The 17,649-nt window shown below is 43.8% G+C and overlaps 1 protein-coding gene across 1 annotated transcript; it reads right to left on the reverse strand.

Moving 5' to 3' along the window:
• Nucleotides 1–2,556: 2,556 nt before the first annotated feature.
• On the reverse strand, nucleotides 2,557–17,517 carry STRA8 (stimulated by retinoic acid 8). The gene is made up of 8 exons (XM_064452066.1): nucleotides 16,616–17,517; nucleotides 14,861–14,936; nucleotides 13,318–13,402; nucleotides 12,766–12,918; nucleotides 9,417–9,699; nucleotides 8,165–8,241; nucleotides 6,371–6,482; nucleotides 2,557–2,869 (listed from the first exon to the last, which is right to left on the reverse strand). Exons 1-8 carry the CDS (start codon nucleotides 16,805–16,807, stop codon nucleotides 2,795–2,797), a joined length of 1,053 nt encoding a protein of 350 aa, XP_064308136.1. The 5' UTR covers nucleotides 16,808–17,517; the 3' UTR covers nucleotides 2,557–2,794.
• Nucleotides 17,518–17,649: the final 132 nt, after the last annotated feature.

Here is a 17,649-nt window from a genome sequence, read left to right on the forward strand (position 1 = left end):
CAACCGTGTTACCCTTTGTGCTACTGTTGAGTCCTGAGTGCCACAAGACTTACTGACTTCAACCAGGTGTGGGGTCACCCTGCTTGCAGCTTTGCAGAGGCAGACAGCTAATTGGGAAGTCCAGGCAGATGGTCCTGCTCTTCTGACCGAGGAGACCCGGTGATGGGTATTTGCTTGTATCTAGGTGCACTGGCTCTAGAACAGCTAATCAGCGGCTCATTTTCACAGCTTTCTCACAAGAAGACATGACCTGGGCAGTAGAACTGTCCTGTGTTATGCTCAATGTGTTGTAAAGTGAGGGGCTGCCATGCTGCAGCACAGCTGTAATGTACTGGGTCCCACTCTGCCCTGTTCAGCTTGGTCTGCCCAAACCCCTGCAGTGGCCACACTTCCACTGATGCATTCATGTTTCCCACTCCTCCCTCCCTGCTGTCTTTCTGCCTCCAACTCCTTCCCACTGCCCTGCCCCAGTAGCCTGATAGCCTACATTGTACAGATTTTTTCATGAAAATTTTCCATCAGATCAAGCACTGAGCGTTGACAATGCGGTACCCGCGCACACGTAGCAGTTAACGCGCTGAGGCATTAACGCTGCTTCCCTGCCAAGAGAGAGCAGACCTCACGCAGGCCAGGGCAGGACAGCTATTGTCTGTGTGTATAGTGTTGGACCTGCAGAAGGGGAAACTGCCTTCCCACATTACGTGCAGGCCTGCACTCTTGTAAACTATGGTCATGCGACAGGAAGAACTGAAGTAATGTGGTTTTTATCTTCTTAATGTTGTAACACCTCCCACAAAGCCTGCTACCATTTGGAGGAGTTATTTTCACATTACCTGAACACACCTTTTGTTTCACATTAATGTTCAGGCCAGTCTTAACCTAAAATTCTCCTGGTGAATCAGCAGAAGCTTTCGTGTGTGCATCTACATAGTGTACCGTGTCCATTTAAAACTGTCTCCTGTGGTAGGTGGCACTCTGAAAGTAAGATATTCTACTGTTTAACTTCTGTCCTGGACTGACCTTCAAAATGGTGGCTATGAAGGGCTAATAAAAAAAAGGTTGTTAACCCTTGAACATTATCTACCTACATGGCTGTCCTACGGTGTGCCAGTATTGCCAAGTTTGACCTCAGCTGATGCAGTGATTAAAATGGATGTGGTGAAAGAATCATTAATGTAACAAACCTGACTGAAAGTTGTGTGGCAAATGGAACTGGAGATGACAGAAGTCTGTGCCATTTCTACAGCTAAAAGCTTGTAGAAAAAGTATCCTCAATACTGAGAAAAACTAACCTATTTCCCGCCCAAACTACACAAAGATAAGAAAACACGGGCAAAGCAACTAATGTAAACACTCACTTATTATTGTAGGTACATATATCTTTCTTGTACTAGCTAAAGAAAAGAATGATTTGACCTTGGATCCCCTGTAAAGTCTGTACACGTATTTCAACCAGCACGCATCCCAAAGCCCAGACTGCCCAGGGGATTCAAATATTTGGCATTTTGGAATGAGAGGGAGAGAAGGGAGAGCCAGCATTGCTTATAGCCTCAAAGCAATGAAAGCCTGTACACCTCAAGCACACTAGAAAGGCCAGGGAAAGGCAAGGCTGCACCCTGGAGAACTCAGAGGGGCTCTTAAACCCAAACAGGATCTGCAGTTAGGACCCTCCACCCCCACTTCCAAACACAGCAGGCTGGCAAACATCCCCTGGGGAGTGCTACCACAGCCTCAACCACAGGGACAGAAGGCACTCTGGAGGAATTATTCTCCCCTTGTACTTCAGTACTAGGCTCCACATCTGTTTGCTTGAATACAGCTGCATGTATCATGCTCTTATGCACCAAGGCAGTGCTCAGCCACAGCTCAGCCCTCTTGGATTCAGCCTAAAAGCCTGGCTGCTGTAGACTGATGGCTACTTGGGCATGCCAGCTTCAGTTTAGATTTTGAAGTAAAACTTTTAGCCTTTCTGGCTGTGATGGCTGTTAGCATGACCTTAGCACAGCCACTGTCAAAACAATTTGTCCAAGTCTGTAGGGAGCCTCTAATGATAGTACCAAGTTGTGAAGAATTTTATTAATCGCCACAGCATTTTTAATTCCATGACACTATCTGAGCAGCACTGCTCATCAAAGAATGAGATGTAGCAGAAGAGCACAGGGCTGATCACTCAGCTTTACACACTTTGCAAAAGTACATAATCCAAAGTGTATTAGTGTGTTTGCACTTCTCTGGGTGATTTGGCAGTGGGTGGCCACTGCTGCTGTCCTCAAAAAGTGATAGAAAAACCTCATCTCACGCTCTGTGAGGAAATCCCTCTTCCCTTGTCAGCCCAAACTGAAGAATTTCACTGGAAAAGTAATCGCTGCCAGGGTGTGGGGCAATTTGATATTTTTCAGGTTGCAGTTTGAGACCTGCACCCTATGGGGGTGTGCAGGCTGTCACTGACGTGACCTCTCTGCAGCTCTTCCACAGCTTATGCTAGGCAAGGTCACTTAACTGTGCATGCTTCAGTTTACTTGTGAAGTGAGGTTAAACATCAACAAGCAATAGACAAAAGTATTTATTAATATTTTATAAATATCTAAACCCTGTAACTTTTAAAGGTATAAATTACTCAACTGATGTATCAAGAAGTACTGATGAGGGAATGGGAAGTCAACGGTAACAAACCACTAACACAGTGTCTCCACACTCTGCTCTGAGAGATGCTTCACTGAAAGAGCTGCAGTCTCTTCACGTGCCTGGTGTACTCAGCAATGCTTAGCAAAGCATTAGCAAACAGAGATACTGTTTAGAAATCTTCATCATCGAAGGTCTCAGTGCACCTCAGCATCACAGTCTCATAATCGAACTGAAGATCTTCTTCCTGAAAGCCCCCACAAAGTCAAGCAGGATTAAAAACCACAGGAGTCAATTGTATTTCAAATATACAGTGGGTTGGTCAAGCGCTGACATATGCCAGCTAATGTGCCATGAGCCCTACTTCCTCTCTGAATCAGCAATCAGCACTTGTCAAGTGCCTGAGGTGCCTGACGAAGCTCAAATTTTCAACCAATTTATTTCTAAAATCAAAGGGCTCCACCCTGTGTCTATTCACATCATTTAGACAGCTGTTACTGACTGTGGTATCAAGTGGGTCACATTAACAGGCTCTGAAGATAAGCGCTTCCTTGAGTCCTTCTACTGACTTCAGGCATTGCTGCTCTTTTAGCAACAGAAGGAAATGGTCTTCTCTTTCACCAGCTTACAGAGAGTAAGTGGCTCTTGAGAAATCAAAGTCTAGGAGATGAAAGTGTTCATGCCTGCAGTCCATCTAGTCCACCTTCTGCATTGATGCAAGACTCTTTAGGGCAAGACTGCTTTTAAAAATAGGTGCTGTTTAAAAAAATGTATAGCTTAAGGAGCACTAAATCCCACTTGCTTTTCAAGTGACTCATCTAAAATCCATGCTTTTAAAAGAAAGTGTGCCTTTGAAGATGCAAAGGGGCTCAATGCTATTTAGGGAAAAACCCACTGACTTTCACTTAGGTACTGTAAAATCTTTGGACCTCAGTCTAAATTCTTTACTGCCTTTGCTGCTAAGCATCTCTTATGATGTGACCTTAAGACAACAGCTCATGAAAAATGACAAGCTTGGTTAACTAATCTCATGCTCTGAAATATTTCCCTACCTTGTACCATGGAAGCATGCTCCTGTTCTCATTTTTGGGTCACTGTCCTTTGAAAAGCCCTCCCTTTCCTTGTCCAAATGATTTCCTCCCTCCTCTTGTGTAAGTCTTTCTCAAGCATTTTATACCAGTGAGGTGCCTGCCCCTGGCAGCCTCAAGAGCCAGGGCAGCAGCTCAGGAGGAGCTGCGCTCAGTGATCACAGAGCTGCACTGTGACTCCAAAATGGTGAAGGTTCACAATCCAACAATAGTACTTTGCACCTGGACAGTTAACCAGAAATGGTGTAACACAGCACTGGCATGTAATGACCAGCAATAAAACCCAACACCTCATCAGCTCTGCAGAGGAAAGGAAAGGCGACCATAGGCTGCCTTTTGTATTTCAGTCAGGTGCACATAGCATGACTTACCTTTGTACTGTACTTGCTAACCACCTCTGTATCTTCTACAAGGTGTGCACACAGCACACCAGGACATCACTTTATCCTCGGGATACTTTATCCCAGCACTGCCCAAACTCCTGGGCTAGTGTAGCACCGGCATAGGTACTACATCAAGGGAAGGGGAATGGTCTGCAGGGGTTCAGACACACCCATAAGGAAAGCAGGAAGGCCTCCCTTCCCTTTCAAGTCCAGAGTCTCTGGTGCTCTGATAGCCCAATTTCTGAGTAGCCCAATTTCTGGGGTAAGATATGTAGCCTATACTGAGCTCTCTGATGCTTGAGTTGGTGTGTTTCAAGCTCTGGAACATCTCCTATCCCTGCTCTACAACCACTTCCATAACTGCCTCAATCTGTTTGCTTTGAGATGGAGCTGAATTTCTGCTCTCAAAACAAAAAATTCTTGTCAGTCATATTTTTTTTTCCTGTTGGCAGGACTCTGTAGATGTGCTGTACTGCAGTTATCTAAACCAAAACAGATTGTGACCTTCACATTATCAGTACTCTCTAGCCTGGGTGATTTCTGCTCAAACTCCCTTTTTATTGTCTTATCACAGAGAACTCAAAGTTCTTGCATAAAAGAAGTACGCACAACCTTTTATTTCCTTTTGGATCCACAGAACTCAGTCAACTGCCAATTTGCACTACTTCAGCTTCTTTTGCTGCCCATCTTCCCATCATTCCCATTCTCCTAGTCTTATTTCAAATGTCCCTCTTCAAAGTCTGAAAGAAGCACCACCTCTTCTCATACCATCTCATCTGGGAGCTGTGAGATGTACTTGGGCTCACGTATAGCAATGCAGCGCCAAGCAGAAGGACAAAATGGGACCACCTAATGCAGCCAGGCATGACATTCACAAAAGAAATTTAAAACCGGAAAATACTGTATCCTGGCTAATGCTTTTCTTTCTCTTCTCAGCGTGCTCAGTTCATGGTCATTTAGATAAACAGAGGAACAGCTCTGCTCTTACACAGAGCATAGCTATTCACAGACCAAAGGGCTGTGTAGATCAGTGCCTGGTCTCTGACAACAGCCAGGAGTGGATGTTTAGACAAAAAGTGCAAGAACTGTGCATGCAGTGTGCTCTGTTCCACAGTATATGCTCTCGCATTATGGCAAACTGTGCTGTGAGGACCTTCTGAGCTGGAAATTGTATCTGGACCTTCAGATTTAGGAATTGTCAATGGATTGATGCCCCATGAGTTAAATCTGGTATTTTGCATGTTCAAGTACTTTTAAGAATGTTGTTTGTTTCATTTCTTTGGGTGCTTTCTAGTTCTTCTGGTGTTAGACGCAATGAGTAATCATTCTGTGTACCAAATCCACACCATTTAGGACCAAAATTCTTTCGTGGTACCGTCAGTCTTTTTGTGGAAGAGTCCTACTTTAATATCTCCTGTTTAATGCCTTTTGCTGTGCCTGCTGCCATTTTCCACACCTCCTCTAGTGCTACTGTCTCCCTGAGATGGGGGGACCAAATGGCACGCAGCAGTCACTATGTGATAGATTCAGATAGTCGTGCAACAGTAGTTTCTGCTTTGTTTTCTGTCCCAATTACTGCTCGTCACAAACACTCTATTTCCTTGGAAGGAGCATCTGCTCAAGTAACAGAGACCAGGTGGAAGCTAGGCAATAAAAAATAGCAAAACAGTGGCTACTGTGGAGGTACAATTGACTCTGAGCCCAAGCAAGCATGCTCTGGCTGAAGGGTATCTCCCTTTTGGTCCTCTACCCACATGCAAGCTCTGAGCCACTTCTTTGGCAGGAGGGCAAGAAGGGAAGGAAAAACACTGCAAACACAATGACTTCTGGCTCAGTGAACCTGCAACGGTACCCTATTCCTAAGGCCTGCCAACAGAGGGCTCAGGGTAGGGAACGTGGCACCCAGAAAAGCAGAAGGTGGTCCCACTGAGCTCAGAATGAAACGGCTGGGGGTTAATGGAGAACTGCGAAGTAAGCTTCGCCTGCTCAGATGAGATCACTCAAGCTTTTCCACAAGGAACTTTCATACAAACAAACAAACAGAAAATTCCTCATGTCATTTGCCATTTTGAATAATATTAGAAGCAATAATAACACACTTTAACAAAGGCAACCCCAGTGACCTTTTGGAATGACACATCTGAAGTGATGAATCACAAGTTCTCGTTTGCAACAATTCTGGACAATATGATCAGAAGCACAGAGAACAGAAATCTCTGTCTGACAATGACAGAAATGCATTCCTCCTTCTATAAGGAACCCTTTGGCAAACCTTACCTGGCAAAACTGTGTATTAGCAAAGAAGACGCTTTTTAGGAAGTCAGTGATCTGCAGATAGAGTCTGTGGTGATCCTCTGGATTTTCAGAAGTGCAGCTTGCAAATGCTGAACTGAAAATGGAACCAGACACTATATTTAATTTCCTGTTCCCTCATTCCTCCTCCTACTTGATTTCTCTCATCCACATTTTATTTATAAATTTAAAAAGAATCAAATTGTTTTCAAGATGATTCTGATATCAAAGACAATAGCCAAGCGAGACAGGGAGGAGCAGAAGTGGGCATATTGACAAGATATTGTCCAACAAATGCAAGGAAGATATGTAAGAACAGAGAACAGCAATACAAGAAACCAGTAACACAACAAAGATCCACTGATACATGACAGCTATAGTAACAGTGCTTTGGGGAAAAGTATATATCCATTGTAACAGAGAGCAACAACGGTTATTTGGTAGTGTATTTTGTAAGGTTGTTCAGAGGAAAAGCTTTGATTTCTGTGAAATTTTCAAGTAACACGGGGTCATGAAATGATACATTAGCTATCTCTAGCAGGTTTGCACTCAGGTAACAGGTAACTCTGGCAAAAAACCTAAGATATTAATTCTGGACTTAACCTCTATATTCTCCCTGGGATTTTACAAAGTTCTGCCATCATACCTCTGTCCAGAATTACAAGGCACAGAGTGATAGGGAAGGAGGGGAATAGGGCAAATGTTGACTACTGAAATACTAATCTAATGTGGGACCTAAAACAGATTGCAAAGATGATGGCAATACATTGCAGTATTAAATAATACTTAATCTTATTTTAAAAGCAAACAGCAATTCTGACCTAATAAATGTTATTTAATGGGTACATATTTGTTAAGCTTTATTATGTATTCAAGGATATTCTGATCAACAGTCAAAACTATCTTATTTCCATTCATTCTGTTCTGGAAGTGCAAGGTGGAATGGCGGTGAAAGAGAAAAAAATTCACACTAAAGAACTCTCTAAATACTGAAAAATAAGTAGAAAATGGAATTTAAAAAATATTAAAAACACTACTTGCAAAGAGAAACAATCCTAATGTAGCAGGAATGAATAAAAGATGAATCATGTGATTTTCCTTTTGAGGAAAGCAACCCTTTTCTTTCTTTAGTCTATTGGGAAAAATCAAAGGCAGTGCCAGCTTTCTCGTTTTGGTAACTCATCTGACCTGCAGAGCCAAGACATGTTATTATTTAATAGATCTTGTGTTTCTCTGTGTTACTGTTCAGGTCAATGACAGTTTAGCTTGATCACCTCCTTGTGATTGAATTAGGGTACTTGAAAAGGCAATGGAGACAATGTTAAAAAATGATCGTTTTTATCTCATTAAATGAAAGTACAGTTTATGGTCAGCTGCCTTATCCAGGGAATACCTTATGGTCCTCATAGACCTGGTAAGTGAGAGAGAGGAATGGAAAAACATTACAAGTATTGTAATTTGAAAAGATGGAAAGCTATGCAGAATGGTGAAGAAAATCAGAAGGACCCCAGTTATCCTGAAGTGATGGAGTGGTCTTAGTAAGTGATTCTTACTGATTCTGCCATAAGTACCTAATAATCATTTCACTTTTGCACCTTGAGAGACAATATTATTGTGAGCACAGTCACTGGAGGCTGCTATTCTAACCATTGACTAAAAATCAGGCACAAAAAAAGGAAGCTAGGCTATTGCCTTACTCCACAGCAAACTTGCTAGGGAGTATCGACAGTGGGCTATTAACTTACTTTGTCTATCAAAAGGGGTGAGTTTTTAAGTTACCTCTGGCTAGACATTCCCTGAGTCTCGCTTCTGTCAAGGAAACCAGCAGCAACATCAAATGCATCTTCAAACATTACCTATCAGAGAAAACACTTCAGATGTCAACATATCAAGCCACCTAAAAGTTTTACCTATGGCATAATTTCTAATAATGAAGTTTTTAAAAGCATGATATTCTTTCTTTCCATTTAACATGTACCTTTACTGCCAGAGTAAACCAAGAGGGTTTTGTGGGGACAGGAACAGACTTAACATTACATGTCCCCAGAAAATTAGTAAAAAACATTAATTGTATCAGTACTTTAGAGACGACTGTGGGCTGCTGTTCATGGCTAGAGATCTCAGCTGTACCAGCTAGCTTCCCTAAATCCGATCCCAGTGTGCGACCTGGCTTACAGGGGAGTTTGGATGCTCCCTTTGACAGACTGATAAGCTCATTAGTTCACTCTGCCATAATGCAGTTCAGACATTTCCTGTGCCAGAAAGTACAGTACATGCAGCATCCCCACGACATTTCCTAAGAAGGTTAGTAATATGAGTTGTGTCCTGTGACTCAAAAAGAACTTGTTAATGCAATTTACTTATATGCCAAAGGTGGATATCTCTCCCTCCCTTGCAGCTAGTAAAATTACACAACTTTGAGCAGCTAGTTACTTACATAATCAGTGCTCCAGGAACAGTTTTAAAAGAGTTGGCTGTTATTTCATTTTGTTTCAACAAATGCCCTGGTCTGCTCAGTCGCTGACTTCTTGGCTGTGCAGACGTGCATGGCTCAGGCAGGCATTAGCTCTGTACCACTGGAACTGGTCTACAAATACTTTCTCTTTGCTGTCAAGTGCTTTGACAAAAAACACCCAACCCAAAACACAGCAGGCCTTGGCAAACTGGGTATTCCTTCTGCATTTAGCTCATCTGTGCTCCTCAGAGAGTTTGCAGAGCACAGTAACTGTGTAATTCTTGTTCTTGCTCCCTCCCGCCTGGAGCAAGTTAGAGCAAATGTAATTGTTACTTAGCACAGAAACTCTACAGGTCAGTGGAAACTAGCAGGATTAATATCACTGCACTCCAATAGCTTGCTGTGTATCTTACCGTGAGAGAACTGGGTGCAGACATTTACTCAAAGACTGCTTATTGTCTGCACTTATGCATTCAAGTGGCCTTGGGAAAGCTTAATTACAACAACTGTATGTTTCCAATTAAAAGCTGCAGAGCCAATTAGCATCTGAAGACTTGTATGTTACTGAGCACTTACTTCCTCTGGTGTGGAGACCAAGGAACCACTGGCTTCCTCACTGTTACCTCCGCTGTCCCTCACACTACCTTCATTGCACGCTGGCTCTTGGCAAGCGGCCTCAGGATCCATGAGGAAATCTCTCTGGCTACAGTACTGCAAGATGCTGTCTCTCCTTTCTTCAGAAAGCTCTTGCCAGAGGTGGGAAATAGCCGTGGAGACCTCAGGAAGAGGCACCTCCTCAGTGCAAACAATTCCATGCTCTATCAGCAGGTCCACTGTGTGCTTATAAAAATACAGGTATCTGTAATGAAAGGAAAGGGAGCATCTCTTAAGAGCAGGCTGTGAGGTAGCCATCTACTGCAAATCCACAGGAGACTGGGGAGTAGCTCTCATTCATAACTACTTCACTGATCCCACCCTCTCTAAGACTTCATACAATTATTGAAAGTTGCCAACACTGTTTGAAGATTTTAGCAACTCTGTTCTGCCAAGATTTCATCTGCAAAAGGCAGGCTCCAGCCACAGCCTCAGCAGGACTGCCTCACAACAGAAGATCCAGGCGCTGCAGGCTGTGCTTGTTGCACAGGCAAACCTCATTCTGGCATTTAATAAATCTTAAGTTACTTGCCTTTGTAGCCTGAGGCCTTTATGCTGTAAGCAACTTTTTATGCTTTTACTGGCATTGCACTACACTTAAGAGCCTTGGCTGAGGTCGTATCCTGATGTCTTAAGTACTATATGTGCAGATAGAAAGAGACTACCCAGGCCTGGATGATCTGACTTAAATAAGCATGGGAGCTCAATTCCCACCTTTCCCAGCTGAGGAAATGCGCCCGTAAGACTGAATTCTGTGCAGCCTGTAGTGAAACTAGTAATGGAACATAACTGTCCTAATTTCAATGTGGTGACTAAATCACAGAATGAGCCCACTTCTTCTGTTAGCACTGTGTGGCACAGTGAACCAGGGATAATAATGTCTACTTTGGAAAGCAGCACTGAAGGTTATTTCACATTAATTAAATGCTTAGAGCTTCTCAGATGAAAATAACAAGATCAAAGGACAACAAACCAAGAGTTCTATAAACAGCAGTCATTGTTACTAAGTTTGGGCTCAGAATGATTCCTTGGAAGATGTCCCAAATGAGCACACTTCCTGATTAACTGAACAGTATTGCATTGAGAAAGTAACTCAAAAGAGTTGTCGTCTTTTTTTTTTTTTTTAATATTTGTTCCAGCAAACCAATATTGAAAACCTTAAAGATAGTTCTGCATACAAGAATAAACATGTTTAAAACTCCAGTTTCCATACTCTGGAGTATTTTACACCATTGCTGGAGACAAAATACTGGAAGGGGAATAAGCATTCTCAGGTAAGGTATTGCGCTCACTAAGGATTCTAGATGTCCAGCTCCAAACAAAGGATCTGGGGTTTCTCAGAAGAATATGAATCACCATTAGGACTGCTTTGCTGAAGAAATTAAGCTTAAACCATGACTCAGCTCCAGCTGGAAGGAGACAACCACACTTTGCACCAGACAGAGTACTCTGTAGTCCTATCATTGTAGGTCCTGCTGCACTTGGAAAATAAAACCAGTCCGTTGAAGCTCAAAGCTTTTCTGATGCTGCCCAAATAATGTGATTAGATGATCACGAAGAGGCTGTTATTTTCTTTGCTGAAGAGTCCCTATTGTTTTATGCCGGTTTTTGAGAAGTATTAGCTATGAAGCATCTGCAGTCTGCCATAAAACTGTAGGAAAAGTGCCAAAGTCTGTACAGTACAGGCCCTGGTCTACCTTGCCAGTGAAGAAGGGGAAAGTCAGGTGTTTACGGCTCTGTCATGCAGTGTTTGATGAAGTAGAGCTTACTTCCCCCAGAAAATCTTGATTCAGCACATTTCAAGGTCTTGTAAATGATACCTTACTACAGCCACCTCTTGATTCTCACAGGAGCAAAAGCAGGAACTGTAGTGGGAGGCTGGTGCCATCTGCTGGCACAGCTGCAGTCTCATTTTGCTGAAAAACTCAATAAGGGAATTTTACAAATAAGCACCAGTTCAAAGCAAAAGAGAAGGAACTGCGGAAGTTTTTGTTTATGGTGGTGACGCTGTGGAAGAGGATGCCAGCTGCAGCTGTGGATTCTCTTGCACTGCATATTCTTAATTCTGGAATAGTTAGGGTAAAATTGACTCTGCCTGATGGTGCAGGATAGATTAGATATCCATTTATTTCTCAAATCTTTACAATGAAATGATCGTTTATCCTTTTGGAAAAGCATCCATGACCTCTAAGTGCCTCCTAGTGCTGTCTGACAGCAAGGGGAAGAATGTGATGAATAATGTATTCCATCTTAAGATATGAATAAATTTTTTAAAAACCCCAGTAATTTCACCATTACAACCTCAGACTAAAATACATGTACCGCTGACATGAGGACAGTGGTCTTTGATTTTTAGGTCCTGCATCAGGAACTTAGGAGCTGATCCTAAAGGGGGTTACAGACTCACACCCACTAGCTCTAAGTGTAACTCACATGCAAGTGTTTAGGTTCCCCTTCTCCCTGCCATGCTGCAGACATTCTGAGGAGCGCTTTCTGATATCTTCCAGACCACCACTGTTCTGCAGCCTGCAAGCTGAGGAATACATGATCTTCCCTGGTCACATCCAGCCTTACCCTGCTGATCCCACAAAAAAAGTACTCCAAGCTGCCAGGAGCTAAGGGTCTGTTTCTGGAAGGCACAGCAGTGCTCAAGCTCCTCATAACAATGCCAGTAGAGGCAGGATGAACATCACTGTGGGGGAAAGTATCTGCCTACCTCTGGTTCCTGCACCTCCCCAGACTCTTGAGAATTTCATCTGGTGCAGCAATTTGTACATTCCTAAAATCTAGCTCCACTGCAAGGATACAAATTGATAGTGGTACTGACACCACAAACACACAAGGACACATTCTGGATTAATAACCTCCTGTTTCACCTGAGCTTGCCTGGTAAACAACTACTGTTAGCAGGTATGTTGCATCTTACTCTGCAAGCCATCTGGACAGTGGTAAAGCATGGCCACACAGAGACTGACACACTTGGAAGAAATTTTTTTCTCTTTCTTAGAGGATAGGTGGAAAATCCTCAGGGATTTTCCAAGGCCTGGAGAGCTGGGGGCTGCTATGGTGCTGGGAGTCCATTCACATGCAAGTCGCAGGTAAGTGACTTGGGAGGCACTCAGCTTCATCAACAGCAGAGCCAAAGTTGCAGACACAAGGCTTCTGCAAGGCAGATGCAGGCTCCAGCAGGGCTGCATGAACAGCAGCATCAGGATGCACGGTGTTAATGCAAACAAATTAAAAAACTGACGGCAATGTGGGGTGCACCTACCGTTCAAATTCCACCAGATCTGGGGATGAAGTGTCTGGAGACAGGATAAATTCTGGCTTCCCATCCTCTCCCATTGTTTGTTTTTCACATTCTTGAATCAAATACCAGACGGTAGAGTCACTCTCACTCACAGCTTCTGAGACTGATGCAGTGCTGGAAAGAACACACAGGACAAAAAGCCACATGAACAACTTCTTAACTGGATTAATAAGGCCCTTGTCATGGTCACTCCAGAATCCAGGGCCATTCTTCCCAAGTCAGCTTTCTCCTCGTCCATTTGCTTTGCAGGCAAATGAGAAGTCCTTGGTGGAGATGAGCTACATAGAAGGGAAAGGAAATAAAAGCACTGACTGGAAATGAGACCAACAACATGCTTAGAGTTCATGCACTGTACAGAATCATGGGGGTCCAGGTGAAATCTCTTAATCTTTTCCTTACGATGAAAGGCCTCATCTTGGAAATTCAATAAAAATTACAAAAAGGTTCAGAGATGCTGGAATTGAAGCACATGCAAAATATTATAATCTTTTCTTGGTTGATATAAGCCCTTACCTGTGATTGCTGATGTGTTTCTTGACATATTCCTCCCTGACTTCCTCCAAGGTGGATGTGTTCCCATCCTCCAGACTGAAGGACTCTGTTGTCAGCAGAAAGGTTACTGTCTCATCAGCGACACTTTTGGCTTCCCTCTCACCCTCAGCCCCAGTCAGAATAATTTCAACAACTGGTCCTTCGTGATCCAGAGCTTTTCATTAGGCAAAAATGATGTGAAAGGGGACACCTCTGCCTCTCCTATAATGTAACTAGCAATACTGGGAGTTTATGATCATTGAGGAACTTAAAATCAATGCCTTCTTCCTAACATTGGTCTGACAGAACTGATGGTGAAAATAACCAGCAAATCAAGGTCTGGGAAAGCACCAGTCAATACAGTATTTTGTGACTGCCATATAATGAGCAAACTGCATGTAAAAACCCGACAACCAACGGGTTCACAAACAATATGAATTGTGCATCTATGCAAGTAAATACAAGGGGAAGCTTACCTCCAAACTATCCTCAACCAGATTCACTGCTTGTGATCCCTTCTAGTTTGCTCTGTCAAACGATTCCTTCTACCTATGGCTGACTTTTATCCCAGGATGTGGGTTCAGAAGAGATTGCTCATTTTAAGCACTGGGTCTTTTAATCGATGCAAATTATTGAAGGTGCAAGGTACATGAATAGCAATGCTTTTTTCTAGCTGGCAGTAACTATGGATGTAAAAGGGACATAAAAATATGTCCAAAGTCTCTACCCCATCAGCCCCCAGTCATACTTGCTGCCACTGGAGGCAGTGGCCAGCATCAGTAAACAGAAGGCATGTTGATGAGGGCTTAAAGCCCTGCAGCTGACAACACATACTAGACCGGTGTGATGCATCATGTCTCAGGCAGTAATGGAGAAGTGCATGAAGACAACCTGCCACGCTGAAAGAAAACAAAACCACGGCATCTCTCTTACCCGTTTCTGTTGCAGTAAATTCTTAAATAGAGGCTTCCATTTCCTATACTAGGAAATCCTCAATGGCTTCTCTGTCCTTCTCCTTTAACTCACACCAGAGCCTGCTGTTCTGAAGTTTAAGCTCTGGCTGTGCTGACTTGTAACACTGGGTGCTAGTGATGGCTGTGACTCGCCCTGCACCATGCTGCTGTGGCTGGGAGGAGCACACGTGCTCCTGCAGCCTCTCAGTGGGAGCCCAAGCATGCAGCCTGGGGACCCACACCAGCCCCACACCTGTTGGGGGTGAATTGGCAGCAGGGTGACAAGGGTGCTTGGCCTGAACTGCCTGCTGCTGTGGGATAGCAGGAATTACTTGTTCCCTTCCTTCACCTAGGCTGAGGAGTGGGCAGAAATGACTGAGAGTCAGAGGAGGATTTCTGAGGTGCTCTGTGAGTTCATAGTCTTTTGCGCTGTCCCTTGCTTACTGCTACAATTAAAGCCACAGTTGGCTCTAATGCTTTAATGGGCTCAGCCATGTACCTATCTGTCTCTAACAAATAAATAAAAACCAAGTCCAGGCATTCTGTCCAAGGCAAATACTTGCATACAGTACCTTTCATCTTCAGCGAAGGACCGAAGGTTTGCTCCAGCTTCTGGATAGATTTCTTAGCCTTATGCAAAACCTGATACTAAACATAAGAAGAAATCAGAACTCATTGCTCTCTGCTCTGACTGGATTAATGTTTTAACATGCCTTGGTTGTTTTCTTCACTTTTCCTTCATTTTGACCTTCAGTTATCTCGATGCCACTGTGAAAACAACTGTGTTGTTTCACCAGCTACCCTTATCCATATGAAAAAGGAAAAGAACTAATAGCAGAGAAAACTTAAATATAGAATTAAATGTTTTGGTATATATTATGCAATACATACACATAATAACCAGTCACATAGACATTTGCTACTTAACTCTGATATTCTTTCATCAGCAACTGGTCTTGTTTGGATCATTCTCTTCTTGGAGTATGTCCAGAAATATCATGCTGTGAAGTCTTGTTGGATGTCTACCAACTTTAGGCATAAGACTTTACTAATCATTTCCCATGAGAATTTTGCTAGGAGAAGCCTTTGCCATGTTCTACTCTCAGCTACACTGATGTAAACTGGAATAACTTCAGTACTGCACATCATTCCTTCATCATGTATAGCAAGCATAACTGAGAACAAATGGCCAATGCATTTAAACATACACATCTCAAAAATATTTCAAGATTTATGTGGTTGGTGAGACCATCCATGATCACCTTGGAATGTCTACCTTGCAGAGTTTTCACACTGGATGTTTTAGCCAGACACGAAGCACTTAGGATTACAAGCTAACTTCTGTATTTAGGCTTTTGAAGATACTCATCTTCCTTGGCCTCCAAAAGTCACATGAGGGGCACAGGATACTTGGTATGTGAAGATTAGACTAGACAAAACAAGTATCTGTTTAGTCTTGTCTTCTGAGATCATGGTGACTCCAGCTTAACTTGCATCTTGTTCAGAACATGGTGTGATGAACTCTTTACCTCAAATTGCATGAAAGGTAAGGAGCTCTGCATGCTCTGCACGCACAAGCCCCAGACAGCAGATTTTGCATGTTCAGAGCCTCAAAGCCCTTTACAAAGACAATTCCTGTCCTAACAGCCATTACCCTCTCCATTTTACGAACTGGAAAACTGAAAATAAGCAATCCAACTAAATGAATCAGTGGCAGAGTTGAGGATAAAAGGACTCGGGTTTGTTCCTCTGACCTGAGCATGGTAATATCCATCTTATCAGCATTTTGGGTCAATTTGATCTTTAGAAACAATTTTGTTTTGATTAAATAGTTTCTTAGTTTAGTAGAGACCAATAAACAGTACTGGTGGTTTTTTTTCCTGACTTACTTTTCCAGAGTGTCTCAAAGACAGAATGCACCTCATAAGGCTGAATGAATTACTCCCTCCCCTATAACTTCTTCTGTCCCTAAACTCACTATTCTGATTTCATAGCAAAACACTGTGAAATCAAGATAACTTCATCATGGGATCCCCTAGTTTGTTTCCAAAACACTATAAAGAAGCCACAAAGCTATAAAGAAGCTGCAAAAACCCTGTAAGAAAAGGGCAGATAAGCCACATGACAAACCCATGACCCAGAGACTACAAAGTGAACAATTTGCTCATGCTGAGCTGGCAGCTTTAAAGTAAAAGGGATCCAGGAAAGCTTCACACAGTGAAATCACTGGCACCCATAAAGATACGGTGATCATCCTAATAAACCTGGCTCAATTTAAACATACCCATGTATAATAGCAATACATAAATACGGTCACTGCTCCGCACCTTTGAGGCCGAGTTGTCTGACTGGGATAAAACAGCTTCCCGCAAACTGCTGATGAGTCTTGCCAGCATAGCCCGGTGGCGTGCCTGTGACAGGCGCCGCTTTGCCACGCGGGGTTCTACCTCTTGCAGGTGTGTCAGGGGATTGGGACTTACTCTGGCATGTGTCGTCCTACAGTCTCCAGCTGCCTCCATCAAAAGCTGCAATGCAGCATTTATTTATACTGAACAAATATCTATCTAAGTGAAGAAAAGGAAATCTTACAGCCTGTGTAGTGGACAGACAAAAAAAGGAAAGTTCAGGGTGACTGACAAGGGCACTCCAGCTCATTTTTTCTTTAGGAAAACACGGGAATTTGAAACCTTCTCTTTGCCTGAGGGATACCATCTGTAAGTACTGACTAAAACCTAATCTACCATTAACAATAAACTGCATGGCATGAAACACAGCCCAGACAAACCTCCCACCTCGGGAGCCCTTCCCTGTAACAATTTGATGCTCCATTTCCATGGGCTAGCCAGAGTTTGGCTTCACATGTCGCTGAGACCACTCAGCTCCCCCCGACATCACAACCACAGGCTTCTTCACAGCATCAGAATTTTGGTCCCAAATTAACCGTGACATTGGAACAGGCAATGATATTAGACATACACATGTGCGAGAGGACCAGACTCACGCCCAGCCTGGCCCACGGCAGCCACCCCGCCAGCCTGACAGAGCCCTCGGCGCCCGCCTGGGGAAGCCCTTCCCGGCGACCGGACCGGCGCCCCCTGCCCCGTTACCGACCGCAAGCACGGCCTAGAGGTAAGAACGCCCGCCCCTGCTGTTTCTTCTGCGGTCGGGAGGGGAAGCCCGCCTAGGCCCACGCCGGCCGCCTACGGGGACCGACCGACCGATTGATCGATCGATCGATCCCACCCTCCCGGTCTCCGCCCGGCCCGGCCCGGCCCGGCTCGCCCCCGCCCCCGGCCCCGCCCCTCCCGGCCCCCGCCCATGACCGTCGCCGCCGCGTCTCTGCCCTCCCGCGCCCAGCAAC

This window comes from Phalacrocorax carbo, chromosome 1, assembly GCF_963921805.1.
Source record: "Phalacrocorax carbo chromosome 1, bPhaCar2.1, whole genome shotgun sequence".
Classification (NCBI taxonomy): Eukaryota; Metazoa; Chordata; class Aves; order Suliformes; family Phalacrocoracidae; genus Phalacrocorax; species Phalacrocorax carbo.

What these genes read in the sequence shown, in the direction of transcription:
- STRA8 (XM_064452066.1), bottom strand. Translation starts at nt 16,807, where the DNA reads ATGGAGGCAGCTGGAGACTGTAGGACGACACATGCCAGAGTAAGTCCC. An exon ending in GATCTGGTGGAATTTGAACG is followed by an intron (nt 9,700 to 12,765) that starts GTAGGTGCACCC and finishes CTTTCATTACAG; the next exon opens with ATACCTGTATTTTTATAAGC. An exon ending in CTAATACACAGTTTTGCCAG is followed by an intron (nt 2,870 to 6,370) that starts GTAAGGTTTGCC and finishes GGGGGCTTTCAG; the next exon opens with GAAGAAGATCTTCAGTTCGA.